We start from the raw sequence: 15463 nt of genomic DNA on the forward strand, positions 1-15463 counted from the left end.
ATCACTTTTCTAATGCCCTGTATATATAACTTAACTGAATCCTGTGACAGTGTCACAGGATTCAGTTGTCATATCTTCATATCTCAGGCAATTTACTGAGGACAGAAGAAATTCTGCATAAACCCATAAGAAATGAATTATTTAAACCAGAGTAAGAGAATGTGTGCATCTCTTTGCTTAAGTTTTATTCATTACATAATTAATGAAACTAAGAGGTTCTTTCTGTGACAATAAATGCTCTATAAAATCCCATAGTGTGTGAATGATTTGAGTCTTACATGGGTGAAATGTGATTGTATTTCTGGGTATTTGTTTTTTCTTCCTCCCTTATTTAAAGTCATTTTCAAGATTTTGGCAGCAATGTGCCCAAAATGAGCTCAACCTGAAGGGAACTTCCCTTTAATAATTAATTCATCCATGTTATCCAAGTTATCCATGATTCTCCACATTCACAAATTAGTGTATTTTCGGCAGATAGACATTTGGTCTATTCAGACAAACAGAAACAGTAAGAAATAAAAGTGATTCTTGTGATGACAAGATATTGAAAATGGGCATATCCTCAGAAGTATATGGTATCAAGAATAACCCAAAATTCTGAAAAAATTGGGATCCATCTCTCCACTTGCCACCTGAACAAGAATTCTAAGAGAGGAAAAGGGCATCATTTCATTAAAATTAATTATCACTCACATTAAAAATAGTAGGTCTGACAAATAACTCGTGCATATGTTCAACATATTTCCTAAAAAATGGACCAGGGAAATTAAATGTTGCCTCATAGTTACTAACACAAGTAAAAGGAAAATAATGAGCATAAAATTAAAGATGTTCTGAAAACAAATGTTTAGGCCCTTGACCTTGCCTTCAGTTTTACCTATTGCCTCATTTCCTTCCATTGTCAATCCAGTGGGTGGCTGGAGGGCATGTTCATGTAGGACAAGGGCTATCAATAAGAGCATAAACACGTATGAATGAATCAGCGACACCTCTTAAGTACATCTCAAAATGAGAGGGGGGCAAATTTTCTACCCAAAATTAATCAAATAATGTTTCTCCTGAATATTAACCCAATTCCCTGAGCTTTCCATGTTGGCCGACACCCTACAACTAATTCAGATTATTCCAACAATTTAGATATTTTGGATGGCCCCTAATGGCTATTGCGCCCTTTTATACATTGTGAGAAATTTCTTGATTGCCTAACATTGTTTCCTGTATTGATACTTGCTTCTTTATCTGCCTTCATACCATCTTAAAAGCCTAATTCAATATTCTGCCTTTTTTGAAATTATTAAAGCAACTTCCTCTCTTCACCCACCATTATTAAAACTCCACCATCCACCATCATCTCAGGCTAACTTAATTTCTCCACACCTACACCTCAAAATATCTATGCCAAACTCTTTCCTCCAAGTCCAGGCTTAATATTAATTCAATGATACACACCATTTTGTCCTGACCTTAAATTTAATAATTAATTACCATACCTGTCATTTTCATCTGGTAAATGCTTCTCTCAATGCAGTTATCCTTCTAATATTTCCACCACAACACAACACCCATTCCCTCTAAATTATTACCCAAATGTTCCACCAGCTCTAGTTTATTCCATCTTATTACTACCACTATTATTATTTAAATTAATTTAGAAATTACTTTCACCATCTTATGGTTAATTTTTATACCATAGTTTTTGTATTGCTCCTGTAAAGCACTCAACAATAATAGCTTTCCCTTGGCTGTCAGCCTAACTCTCGCTTGATCATGTAAAAACCTGACTTTTAAATCCAGTTTAAGCCCATCCTGTACCATGCTTCACATTTCCTCAATATATATCTTTCGTAATAATGAATAACTCGGTCTCATTTCCAGCCCATCCCAATTCTCCCACTGCCACTCGTGCCTGAGCTGTCTGATTTATACACATATATACACACACACACATATGCTTTGATAAAATAACTGGCCCTCGAGTTTAATCCTCTACTTTGTTCACGCCAAGTCAAATGCCTCCTTAAATCCACAAAGTACAGGCTGAAGTACTTGCCCATAGTTGTATTGTGCTATTTTATCTATGATAATAACTTTTACCCCATGAATTGCCATTACCTCAATATCATGTCATCAAACTTGGTCAATTAGTAGCTAATTAAGAATGGCCTTAATTGGAAAATATTATGATTCTGTTGGACAATTAATCATGAACTAGGGTTGTTTAAAATTGATTAATTGGAAGAAATATCCTGCTTCCAAATCCCTATCCAATAGACAACTTTTTGAAAGCGAAACAATTCAATTCATTAATTCAAGATATTTTACCTATTTAAAAGATAGGTTTTAAGTATATAGATAACTTCCCTCTTTCTTTGGCCCACATTATTTCTTACTTCATTTCTTCATAAATTTTGCCTGTCTTCATGCTGTCTACTTTCTCTTTCTTCCTCTACCCAGCACATTCCTGTCTATTAGAGCCTTGTATATCTAACTCTTTTTAATATTATATCGATTCAAATTCTCTGCCTTTTTAGAGTTTCCCCCGTAACTTCCTCTTTACCCAACCAAACCCAATCCATACATCACAATTCTAGTCATTAAGCCTTTACTAATCTTGATGTTTGCCTCACTCTCTGCCTAACTCATTTTTTCCATTCTTGGCCACAGTTATATCTCAAAAACCCACCATCTACCTATGCTCATTCTATAGCCTAAAAGATGATGTCTCTGATCCATACATCACAATTCTACAGTCATCAAGCCTTTACTAATATTTTAAAATCACAAATTTACCTAGATAAATGAAAAATAGGATACACAAGTATCCCAAAAAGATGACTAGATGGTTGAAAATGGTGAAAGTTGCACATAAATTGTACAATTAAAAAAATCACATTACACTGATATTTAAAAAAACAAATACAGTTATCAACCCTAAGGTCAGTTTGATAGGTGATAGTTGAATTCACCCACTGCTAAGCCCACTGTCGTGTGACATTCACACATCAGGATATTTGGCACAGATCCTTTCCCTGTGCCACCTATGGTTTCCCAGGAAGTTTTGGTACCCAAAAATTCACACAGCTCAGATGAAGCTGAGGGTGCCCACAAGGGGAATGCCTGGGAAATTTACCCAGGCTCTCTGGTCAATAGTCAATGCTCTACCCCTCGACTACCACTTTCCTATTATAGTGATATGTGAATTAGAATACATATTCACTTTGATCATCATAAATATTAAGTAAAATGCAATACAACAATAAGGGTTGAAAGAATTGCAAACTTGGAAGTCAATCATAATCAAGCAATTCAAGAGCGTGAGAAAACAGATTGAAAATTCAGGAGGCCACCCTTTGTGGGCGGACTTACATAAATGGTCCTTTAAGGATTGAAACATAAAAATAGTGAAGGTTTTACGACATACATCCAGCTGTTGATGTGCCAGACATAATTATCATGACAAAGTGTTCTGAACTGTTTTTGTAAATAAGTCATGGGTTTATTTGAGTGAATAAGTATGACTGCAGATCAAAATTTCAAAGAAATAATATCAGTCTTGAAATGTTTACTGAATGAAAAATAATTCACTTGAGATACCTGAAATGAATTTAATGGAGGAAATGACAATTTTTCTTTGATTTTTGTAACAAGCCCAGTAAGACTCCCTAAAATAAATATCAGTCAACTAGTAAATTTTGAAGTAGCTGAAAGTATTTCAATTGCATAATGATGAATCAACATTAGCTCTAAAAGCATCTAAGTTTCCCAGGGGTTAATTTGAGGCGAATGAAAAGGCTGAATGAAGAGAAAGTGGATAAACAAGTCCAAATCACCTAAGCCTTGATTATATCTTCCATCAATTTTCTAGTTCTGTACAATAAGAGAAAGCAATATGAGAAAATTGGTGACAGTATTGAAAAGGAGGATGTTGATAGAAGTTCAAAGGAGACAGAAAAGTGGATGCAGAGCATGTGGAGTGACAATGGAATTTAAATGACGAAGACAGAATGAAGGGAGGTAGAAAGTTGTGGAGCAAAAGAGTAATTTATTGTATTCTGGGTAAGGGCATATTTTGCCATCGATAACGTGCACCCAGAAATTGGCAGTTATCATGAATTTGTATAGATACCCCACGCCCAGAGCTTCATAGTTATCTTGAACGTGTACAGATGCGACGCATCTGTGTGTACGTATATATATATATATATATATATATATATATATATATATATATATATGAATATATATATATATATATATATGGATGGTAAAGGGCTTAGTACTATCGAAGAAAAATGGGAAATGATCAAGAAGGGGTTGTCTACAGCCGCAAAAGACATTATTGGAACCGTTAACGCTAAAAGGACTAGGAAACCATGGATCACGGATGAGATGATTACAAAGATGGATGAGCGGAGAAAATGGAAGAATATAAATACAGAATTAGGCAAAATGAAGTACAAAGAATTGAACAATAAATTGAGGCGGGCAACGAATAAAGCAAAAGAAGCATGGTGGAAGACGCAGTGCGAGGATATGGAAAGTCTGCAGAGGAAGGGTGAAATCGGTGTGCTGTACAGGAGAGTTAAATCTTTATCGGGAAGTAAGAAAGGAAGAGCTATGCTAACAGTTAGAGATAAGGCGGGTAAGGTAATAGTTGACGCAGGAAAGATCCAAGAGAGATGGAAGGAGTATATAGAAGAACTGTATGGTAAAGAACTCAGACCAACAAAGTTAGACATTGAAAAAGAAAATGACGTAGAGGAGGACAGCTTAGGTCCAGGCATACTAGACCATGAGATAGAAAGGACACTAGGGGAGATGAAACTAAATAAGGCCGTGGGGGTAGATAACATTCCCGTGGAACTTTTAAAATGCTTAGGAAAATGTGGGAGGAAGAGGCTATATGGGCTGATCCGTAGTATTTATGAGGAGGGAATCTGGCCGGAAGACTATGTGAGATCAGTTTTAGTTCCTATTCCGAAAAAGGTAAAGGCCACGTCATGTGAGGACTATAGGACAATTAGTTTGATATCCCACGCAGCTAAAGTTGTTCTCAGGATCATAAACAAAAGGATAGAGAGTAGGGCAAATGATTACTTAGGGGATGATCAGTTTGGGTTTAGGAAGGGGAGAGGTACGCGTGATGCCATTGCAGTAATGAGATTATTAATCGAGAGGAATATAGAACACAACCAGGAGGTATTTGCCTGTTTCGTAGATTTCGAAAAAGCGTTTGATAGGGTGAATTGGGAAAACTAATGAGTATTCTGCAGAAAATAGGAATAGATTGGAGGGAAAGGAGGCTAATCCGCAACCTGTACATGTCTCAGACTGCTCAGGTGCGGGTGAGAAACGGGGAGTCAGGATGGGCAGTGTTAGGAAGGGGTGTGAGGCAGGGTTGCCCATTATCACCGTTGCTGTTCAACCTGTATGCAGAGGAAATGATTAAAGAGGCATGGGAAGAACTCGAGGTAGGAATGAAAGTGGGTGGGGAATTCGTAAAATCAGTTAGGTTTGCTGATGACCAAGCTTTAGTATGTAAGTCAGCCAAGGGGCTGCAAGCATTGCTGAGTGAATTGGAAATTCAGTGCGACAGGTATGGGATGAGAATCAATATTAAGAAAACAAAGGTTATGCGATTTTCTAGAAAGAAAAAGGCCAAGCTTAACATTAAAATAGGAGGGCAAAAACTAGAGCAGGTAGAGCAGTTTACGTATCTCGGTAGTGTTTTGAACCAACACGATCAAAGTAGTAAGGACGTAAGGAGAAGAATTGCGCTAGGCAAAGAGGCTTTCACAAGGAAGAGGGAGTTGATGACAGGGACATTGAGTAAGGATGTTGAGAAAAGACTTGTTAAAACTTTGATATGGAGCGTAGCTATGTACGGCGCGGAAACGTGGTCATTGAAGCTGGAGGATAGACGTTGAGATTGGAGGCTTTTGAAATGTGGGTGTGGAGAAGAATGGAGAAGGTTAAATGGACAGAGAAGAAAACAAATGAGGAAGTACTTGGCATGGTGGGCGAAGAGAGGGGTTTGTTGGGAGCAATCCTATGGAGGCAGGAAAAGTGGATGAAGGGGGTGTTGACTGGCAGTGGGATGTTGAAGACTGTGATAGAGGGTAGAATGTTGGGCAAAAGAGGAAAGGGAAGGAACAGGATAGGGATGTTGGACGGGATGAAGGGAGGAAGAAAGTACTCAGAGATGAAGAGGGACCTGATATAGAGTAGGATGATGGATTTTGTGTTTTGTTAGGAGTAATAAAATATTTGTTTGGTAGTTGTGTCCATCCAAAAACCTACCTTAACCGGTAGATTACCTTAAAAAAAAAATATATATATATATATATATGAATATATATATATATATATATATATATATATATATGAATATATATATATGAATATATATGTATTGTGTGTAAACATACATCTATATCAATTCGCTAATAGATGGTAACAACCAATGAATACATGAAATCACAATTGCCTGTGGCTATATATATAACATAGGTTTGTGTGCCCTTTCATTTGCTATATAAATTAACTTTCAGCAAATCAAATATCAAAAAAATAAGAGAATAAATGAAATATTATTTTCTTTATTTGTTTGCTTTTGTTTGTACACTGTGTTAGTACACGCTGTTCTATACACCCTCCAGGTTTTATGAAAGTGCCGCCTACATGGTGATTGTTTCAAACCTGAATTGAGTTAAACTTTTGTTATTTAGAATTTCCTTAAGAAAAGAGAAGAAAATCGTATACAGCGATGGTTAAGCTAGAAGTAATCAATTTTGCGGACAAAAAAGGAAAACGCGAGGCTGGCAGGATTTATCCATTGTAAATCTTTTAAATCAAAGTTATGTTCTAGTTGGGAAAAGTGGTTGATGCCTGGTAAGAAAGCCTACACAGAATCGGGAAGGATTAAGAGTGTCTTAAGAAGAAATAAGCCAGTGGATCCTGGAAAGTTGGCAGGGTGTCAGAAGGACTTGTGTAAAATATGGATTTGAAAAAGCTTTAGGCAATATTTCAACACCAGTGCTAGAAGATGAGGGAGAGTTAACTTCAAAAGTGAACTCAGTGATGTGCCTGAAGAGATAATAAATACACTTGATTCATTTAATTCTGATTCAGGCTACGAATTTCTTGGATTCGATGGATCTACCTATCCTATCATATATTTACACATATGTGTGTATGATAGGACGCACTCTATGCATACGTGAAGTAATATGCATTAGAATAAAGAAGTACTACGCATTAGAATAAATGAAGTATAGAAATTATATATTTCTTCTTTTTCTCAAGGATTTATGAGATGAAATACCTGAAACAGTAGCACATTTGTATAAAATAGAATGCAATAAGAAAGGCATGCTTCCAGACTAATTTATTTTTCCAAAACTCTTCTATAAATTAGGGTGTGCACAGATATGTAAATGTTTGGATTTTTTCCATTTTCATTACATAACACACATTGTCATTTTTTCAATCATCTGAACATTTATGCATTGATAACTTGTGGATTATCGATGGGAAAATATGGTATATCAGTGCTTTGACACCTTTGTAACAAGTTGGCCTTGATGCAGAAAATTGGAAAAATTAAAAAACATACAGTTTGAGAATTCCCTTGGCAAAAAATGTATAGATTACTAGCCAAAGACCACCAGAAGTTAAATAAATAACAGCAAATTATCTGAATAAAGAGGTTATTGAAAACATAACATTTACACAGTAATGTTTAGAGAGCGACAAGTTTCTTCGGCTATTCTCCCGCTTACTTTGCTATCATTCCTTTAATGATAAAAAGGGAACTGACCCTCTCACTTAAAAAATATTAGAATTTTAAAATAGCGAATGCTGATGAAGTGAATTTTGGACACTAATTTCATAAAATTATAATTAAAGCAGATTTTCCATACTTAGCTGGGACAATCATTACCTCATGTAGTTACAAGCAATTTAACTTAATTACAAAGTTGAGAGAATAATGCACACTATTGTTTAAGCATCAAAACTATATGCTATAACAACCAGAAGTATGAATGGCAATGTGACTAGGTTACATTATTGATTAGAGTAAAATTAAACATTAGGTGGTATGGTAATCAATTAGATAGAACACTGGGCTATACCAGAGATCTGAGTTGGTTCAATTCCAGGTGACCATCACCCTCCAGATTACTGTGGATTTTTGAGGCACCAAAGATGGCACAGAGAAAGACACTGCCCTACTAAAATGAGTGAATTTCACACACTGTTGGGCTAAGCATTAGGTAAGTTTTACCCCACCAATCAAACTTACCTTTGAGTTGGTGAAGCATCAACAATGAATGAATCAAATTATATGCCTCATATTCAATTAACATTAATTAATCATCCCTATCAAGTAAAGACCATATTCTTATTAACTCCTACACTTGCTTTCGATGAGACGCTCAGCGGAAAGCAAGAAAAGTCTCACAATTATTTTTCACTATTTATCTCCCGTTTAATAAGTTGCAGATCTCCAAAATCACATAAACATTGACAAAATAACAGCATGAGGGTTTGATTATACTCCACTGGATCACTTACAAAAACATTCATTAAAAGTTGATTACGTAAACTGAATGTTGTATGTTTTAAAAATGGTCTATTACAACAGGTCCTTACATTGGTAAACTAAAATATGAAGTCACATAACAATTTAAGTCCATGAATATATGTCAAGAGAGGAGGGATTGAACAAAGATTTCAAATGGGAGAAGGTAAAGAACACAAGCATTCAAGGCTTTCCTGAAAGGGCTTGATGACAGCTGAAAAGGAAAACAGGAAAGATTCAAAAAACGAAGGACTGCATGTGATAACACGGATAAAACACAGGAACAGGTAATAAATACGAATACTCTTTGTTTGGAAAGAGTAAACTGGGTTCAAACTTCATTTTTCTGTGGTGAAGTCCTTGCGCACAGTTCTGCTGAGTGCTATGCATGCTCCCTCTCTCCAAATGCTACCCCTTGCTGGCTATCTAGCTGGATTTTCAAGACGTAGGTCTAGATCTACTTTTCCTTTGTGTTTTGCTGAAGGCTCTCCATAATACCCAATCACCATTGAGCAGCAATCACATAATTTATACTATTAGAAGAAAACAATATCTATATCAATATCCATTAGAAGAAATCCATGGATAAGAAAACAGGTGATGTCACTATTTGAATTATACAGGAAGGAAACCTAAATAGGACAAAGTTTCTGGCTTCACTTGGATTTTTACCATCATGAGAAACAGAGGAGATAACAGAATTCTACTTTCACAATTTATCTAATTCTGCATAGGGGTGACTCCATGGTCACATACACATTGCAATTATAAAATTGCAGTATTTCCTTTTCTCATTTTTCTCACTACGCAGGAAACCTGTTTATCTGCAATTTGTAACAGAAATTAGTTTACAGTAACAATGAAGAAATTTAGAGGGTACAAAACTGTACCAACAACTTTCCACCGAAATGAACTTGATAGGCAGTGGATGTAGCATTTGAGGGCTGAGACAATTGATCTTATAGTATTATTCTTATGTAATGGTTTTGGTCTCCTCATTTGGGAAGGCCAAGGTGAAATTAACATATTGACAAAAAAATGCTTTCCTCTTTGACATTTAACCCTAATTAATTAATTAGCTGCACCAATCCATGTTGTGTTTGTGATTTATAAGAGTAGCATCCTGATCAAGAAACTTCCTTCTTTGATGCATTAATGTAGGCCTCCTCCCTAACCACCGATACATTTTTAAGTCTTCCTAAAGTGAGACTACTACTTGGGGAACAAACTGATTCTGACGAATCAAAAGGATTAGCATGATGTAAAATTCTATTTTCAAAGTAGAAACATTAATTTCATTCACACATTCAATGTGGTATTCAACTAAATTAGGTCAAAAGGATTTTAATTATAATTTGTCTTAATTTGTTTTACAAAGACAATTATGCGGGTCACGAGGTTTTTGGTTTCATAGTAAAGGGTATATCAGAAATATATTTAATTGCATTCCTAAAATGTCTTCTACCCTATAGAAACTGCAGTTTTAGTCAATGAAAACCTGCATCTTTACACGGAAATGTAGGTTTTCATGCAAGTTCCAATATGCAGGAGAAGTCAATTAAAGTCAACCTAATTTCTTAATGTTGCCAGACATAGCCTTTTCATTCATTGAAGACAACCTCGTATACTATTTTGACTTTTCATCTTCAATCTTCACTTTTTTAATTCTTTAACATAAGCTTATTTATTCTACATTTCATGCTAGATCTTCATTAAAACAGTACATTATTTATCTACATCTTCATTTATCATAATTTAGTCTGTCTTTTACCTGGGGAAAGATACAATGGACCACATGCGTACTATTTTCAACCAAGTCCAGAGTTTTCCAATGTTCCTTACATCATTTTTGTTTCATGAACGTTTTATAAAATTGTGGACAATGGCAGGAACATAAAATAAATGCTTTAGCAACAATGTTACGAAAAATATTGAAAATTAAAATTACAATAATCTTCTATATGGTTATCAGTCTAGCATAAACGAAGCCAGAATTTCACAATTTTTTTAGTTTGAGTTATGACATAGTGATATTCAATCATAACAAGATAAAATGATAACAATTTTCACTGGATAAGATTTTTTTACACAAATATGTTTAACAAATCTTATCTAGTGGAAAGCTGTTACCATTTGGCAATGAGCAGCATTTTATAAGACTAATTGTAAATTAATGTGTCCACAAAATTTCCTAATGATCAGAGTATCAGTTAAGTGTGCAATTTATTGCACACTTAACTGATAACACAAAGAAGACAAAGAACTAACAGTTAATACAAATGATTTCCAGTATATTCAAATTATTTTTAATCCTCTATGGGCGGTCTTGTTAAACCCAGGTTCCAGAATCAACGCACTAAAAATATATAGTTAGCTAGGAATTAAGCACAGCTTATTACGAAACAAGACTATTTATGGAGCAGAATTAAAGTATTAGCGATGTGACAACATACTGACATGTTAATTTTAGTTTACACTCTCTTTAACCTAATTGAGAACTTATAGAATGTTGTTATAACTATACATGCTTTCCACACACTAAATACCTGGTACATTATCAAATAAGCACCTATGTCAATACAGGCCACAGACAATTTACATAAAAATAAAATGTAGAATAAATTAGGCATAATATACTGTTTAAAATACTAAATAGATGTTACCATAGTTTATCCCCATCATTGAATTACTAATTTCCAGGTTGATAATTGCACACACCCCTAATGCAATATCACATTCATGGCTCACTTGGTATCAAATAACCTCACTTGCCCTCTTCTAAATGCTGATACCATTTACAAAATTATTTATTAATTCACTTGGAATAAAATGGCTGGTAAATTCGTACGTAACAACTTTTAAATATAAAATATGAAGAGTATTTTAAAACTGAATTGAACAACTATGACACTAGCGATGTATAATTATGAAAAACCGGAGTTCAAAGCAAAATTTTAACATTTCATCTGAATATGTTGCCAAATACTTTTCATCACTGCAAAACGGACTTTTTTAACGCTCCGAGGGAAGAAATACTTTAAACGGGCTATATTACAACCGACCACAATTTTGGAAAATAGAAGGATTGAATCCATTAAACTGAGACTTGAATATTGTACTTCGCTAGATCATGAGACCAATGCCACATTTTTTTATCACCGCATGTCTTTCAACAAATCAGCTGGTGCCCGATAGCCCTTAAATTCTCATACCTATGGTGTGCAAAACAAAATGTTTGAGAGGGCCACGAAATTTGGAAATATAAGGAGAAACTACAGTTTGATATTAGGTGCAATCATTTAAGTGAACAAACTACATCTCTGAGCCCAAACTTGAACAATTTCTGTTCATTGTCACCTATACGTACAATTAAATTAACCCTGACAAGAAATGATGATAATGTAGCAATACATACAACCACAATGTAACACATACATACTTTTTGCACACACTTTTGGCGATTACTACTATGTTGAAGATGACTTGCATAGGACGGTACTCTATCCAAAGATGACCATTTAATACGTTAACTCAACAAAACTAATCCTAGATGGGCAAAAATATCCCACAAATAAATTCAAACAATCGACTTAACTATTTGTTTAAGTACTGAACGCATTAAATCAATTTTATGGGGCGATAAATGCTATAACTAAACAAGCTGTTTGCATAAAAAAAGATTGTACAAACGAAATCGATATCCCTATTTCTTTCAGAATTTAGGGTGTGGCTTCCCTTCACCATAATAAAATACTACATGAATCAATTAACAAACATTGCCCAACTGAACATTGAAATGCTCCAGGATTTTCCAAACAGAATGAGAGTTTGAAGTGATGAGTATTTATTACTTACCCTGTATAAACTATTGATATCCAAAGATTGAAATTTTGATTTGCCTTTCTCCCCCTTCGTTGCAAGCCCCGATAGTGTGGACATAGTGACCACAGACAACCATTTAGATGAAACGGACCCGTAGAGCGAACCCTTTGGCTGAAATTAAAGAAAATAAAATCTTAAATATCATTTGAGGTATTAAAACCAACAATGTTTAAGTCACCTCGCAGAATTTTATAGCCAATAATTACTTCTTAGGATACATTACAAAGAAAGATTAGGAAAGAGAAAACATTGACAATTGACAGGTAGAGTTCCTATAATGGCATATTAGGCTAACTAGGGTAACAACCGAGGTTTAAGACACGATTAAAGCAACATGCAAACAGGTTTCGAATAATACTAAGATCAATTTCGTTAATCCACAGACTTTAACACAAAAAGCGTCTCCGTGCATTCGGTTGTACGATTGTCATTAAGGTTTTTGAACTCATTCATTACGCAATCACAAAATTTAGACACTAATAAACGTCTCACGAGGACTATGTAATTCAATAAGCCGTTATCTAAATCCCGGTCACTTACTTTAACGTTCAATACCGACACATCACCATAAAACATCTAAAAATCGGTATTAAGTTACAGGATAGACGTAGTGAATTATTTAACTTTTACTGAGTAATAGGCTATTGCATTGGATAATTACCTTGGTCCGCCCAGGTGGGTACAAATTATACGATGGGAAATAATCCTTTCCGAATACAATATAGGACGGATGATTGAGGATTTTATTTTAACTTTCTTCAGTGACTAAAGCCACAAACTGCAAGATGGCGAACAACGACACTCTTCCGCGATCAATACTATGACGTCACGAAGCTCCCATCAGGCCATAACTTGCGACCACGGAAGCATCGTAATGTTTGAAAAATGTCGACAATGTTAAACTGGCCGTAGTTTAAATTTCACTTCCCAAAAGTATGTAACTTTTCTCGAGGAAATATTCTCAATGGTAGGTATGCGAATGAAGTTAACCCCCGCGGTTGTTATGTCCATTCGCTGTTTTGCTAGCGTATGTAAAATTTTATATAGCTACTCGAACGTTGTAGTGGAATACATTTTGTTTAATTTGTGATTATTTTAGGCTGTAACTCTTCATACCGACGTTGGAGATATCAAGATTGAGCTATATTGCGAATCATGTCCGAAGTCCTGCGAGGTATATATTTTCATTGCTCGACAATATATAAGGTTGCATGGCCAAAAAATTACCATGTTATTTATCCCGATGTGCTATTGACGTATTTTATTGCAGAATTTTTTAGCATTGTGCGCCAGTGACTATTACAATGGTTGTCTTTTCCATCGTAACATGAAAGGATTTATTGTCCAGACTGGAGATCCTACCAATACCGGAAAAGGCGGTAATTCAATATGGGGTAGAAAATTCGAGGACGAATTTAAAGACGATTTAAAGGTAATTAAATATTTCTATCCACATGAAAACCATCTCAATTAGTGTTTGAAGTGTTTCTTCTCTAAATAGCACAGCTGCAGAGGTACTGTATCAATGGCAAACAGTGGTCCAAATACGAACGCCAGTCAATTTTTTATCACGTATGCGGAACAGCCACATTTAGATTTAAAATATACAATCATTGGAAAGTAAGTATAAAAATGTTATCATACATTTCTTCTTGTGCAAATGCCGTTGCCTCGCTACTTGTTATTTTTACCAAACTTTATTATAGGGTCATTGATGGATTTGATGCCCTGGAGGAGCTCGAGAAACTTCCTGTGAATCCAAAAAATTACAGACCTCTCACGGAAACAAGGATAACAAGTGTAACCATCCATGCAAACCCAATTGCGTCTTGATTTTCGTAAAAGCGAAGAAGGTAGTGGTTGGTTTCCAGTCCGTGGTATACTATTGATTTCAGGCTGGTTTAATTAAGGGCAAGGGATTTGTTATTTCCCCCGATTAAATGGTTCCGTTTAGTGGCTTCATGAGATAACTCTACTTCTATGGATTAAAACTCTCCCTCCGAAGTTATAAGTTCTAACTTGTATGAATTTTGTGGCATTGTTGGATGTTTTATCGCCTCATAAATGTGAAGTAAAGTATTCTTTTGCAATATCACCTCTACATTAATAAGATTTTTTCCTGCTGAAATATTACCCATTATTGTAATTTTTGGAAGAATTCCGGATTGATGTAAACTTTAGACAAATGGTTCAGACCTCAATAAATAGGTAAGTACTGTCAGTCGATAACTGACTAGCCCTTATTGTGACAATGATTACATGCATCAGATCAGTTAACTTTGTAATAAAAAAGATGATGATGGCCATAGTAATGACTGAGCGGCACTTCCAAAGTGATTAAGCTCTAATGATTTCAGTGCCTGTGTGTTGCGCACAATTTAATCCCAGTTTCAAATGGACAAAAATGTTTATTGCATTGTGAATTCTTGTATATGTTAACCTCTGCAAAATGGTGGAAGGGACTCAAACCTCCACATATCACCCAGGGAAGTCACACTAAAGCCTTCAGTCAAGCTTACAAACGTAAACTATTTTGCAAAGCCTCCCCACTAGCCTTTGTTACAAAAGTTTATTTTTAACCAGAGTTAGTATTTTTTTCTGAATATTTAAAATGGTTTTCATACAGATTCATTATTCAGACTGACCTGCTTATAATTCATTTTCAATGTAGAAGTGTTGAACTTGTTACATTAATTAATTAGAGAAATTGTGGAATCAATGACAGTGTGGTTATCTTGTGCCAATCCTTGGAATGCTTTGGAAAGTTAATGAATTTACTCCATGGTGGAAGCGCTTGTGTGTTCCGATTATCCCGAGACCTTCGTACCGACAGGGGCAATGATAAATGCTTCTGGTAGGGTCTTCCATAGAGGATAGGTGACAGATGAAAGATCCTTGCAGCAGCTGTACCTCAGTGAGGTAGCCGCAGAGGCCATCTGCCCCCAGTGGAGTGTCCGTTTGGGTGATGATGGCATGTTAAGAAATACTTGGAATGTA

At 35.4% G+C, this 15463-nt stretch overlaps 2 protein-coding genes across 7 annotated transcripts in view; one reads left to right on the top strand and one right to left on the bottom strand.

The window, feature by feature from the left end:
* Window positions 1-13232, bottom strand: part of LOC139690065 (uncharacterized) — a 138944-nt gene extending 125712 nt beyond the window's left edge. For 4 of the 6 annotated variants that reach the window (XM_071587300.1, XM_071587289.1, XM_071587280.1 and 1 more), the window contains exons 1-2: window positions 13128-13232; window positions 12440-12577 (exon numbers count right to left, since the gene is read on the bottom strand). In XM_071587300.1, the coding sequence (XP_071443401.1) occupies window positions 12440-12523 (84 nt within the window). In that variant the 5' untranslated portion in view covers window positions 12524-12577; window positions 13128-13232. The remainder of the gene's footprint in view (window positions 1-12439; window positions 12578-13127) is intronic. The other 2 variants (XM_071587273.1, XM_071587308.1) reach the window with 1 other exon arrangement.
* Window positions 13233-13316: 84 nt separating this feature from the next.
* LOC139690094 (peptidyl-prolyl cis-trans isomerase-like 3) lies at window positions 13317-14554 on the top strand. Its single transcript, XM_071587321.1, has 5 exons — window positions 13317-13433; window positions 13566-13640; window positions 13737-13898; window positions 13968-14086; window positions 14173-14554. Exons 1-5 carry the CDS (start codon window positions 13431-13433, stop codon window positions 14297-14299), a joined length of 486 nt encoding a protein of 161 aa, XP_071443422.1. The 5' UTR covers window positions 13317-13430; the 3' UTR covers window positions 14300-14554.
* The last annotated feature ends 909 nt before the right edge of the window (window positions 14555-15463 follow it).

The sequence above is a fragment of the Hetaerina americana genome, unplaced genomic scaffold, assembly GCF_022747635.1.
Source record: "Hetaerina americana unplaced genomic scaffold, ioHetAmer1.1.p SCAF_1, whole genome shotgun sequence".
NCBI lineage: Eukaryota > Metazoa > Arthropoda > Insecta > Odonata > Calopterygidae > Hetaerina > Hetaerina americana.

Excerpts from the sequence above, each read along its gene's own strand:
- LOC139690094 (XM_071587321.1), top strand. Across the intron at positions 13,641-13,736 it reads CATGTCCGAAGTCCTGCGAG|AATTTTTTAGCATTGTGCGC; the intron begins GTATATATTTTC and ends ATTTTATTGCAG. Across the intron at positions 13,899-13,967 it reads AATTTAAAGACGATTTAAAG|CACAGCTGCAGAGGTACTGT; the intron begins GTAATTAAATAT and ends TTCTCTAAATAG.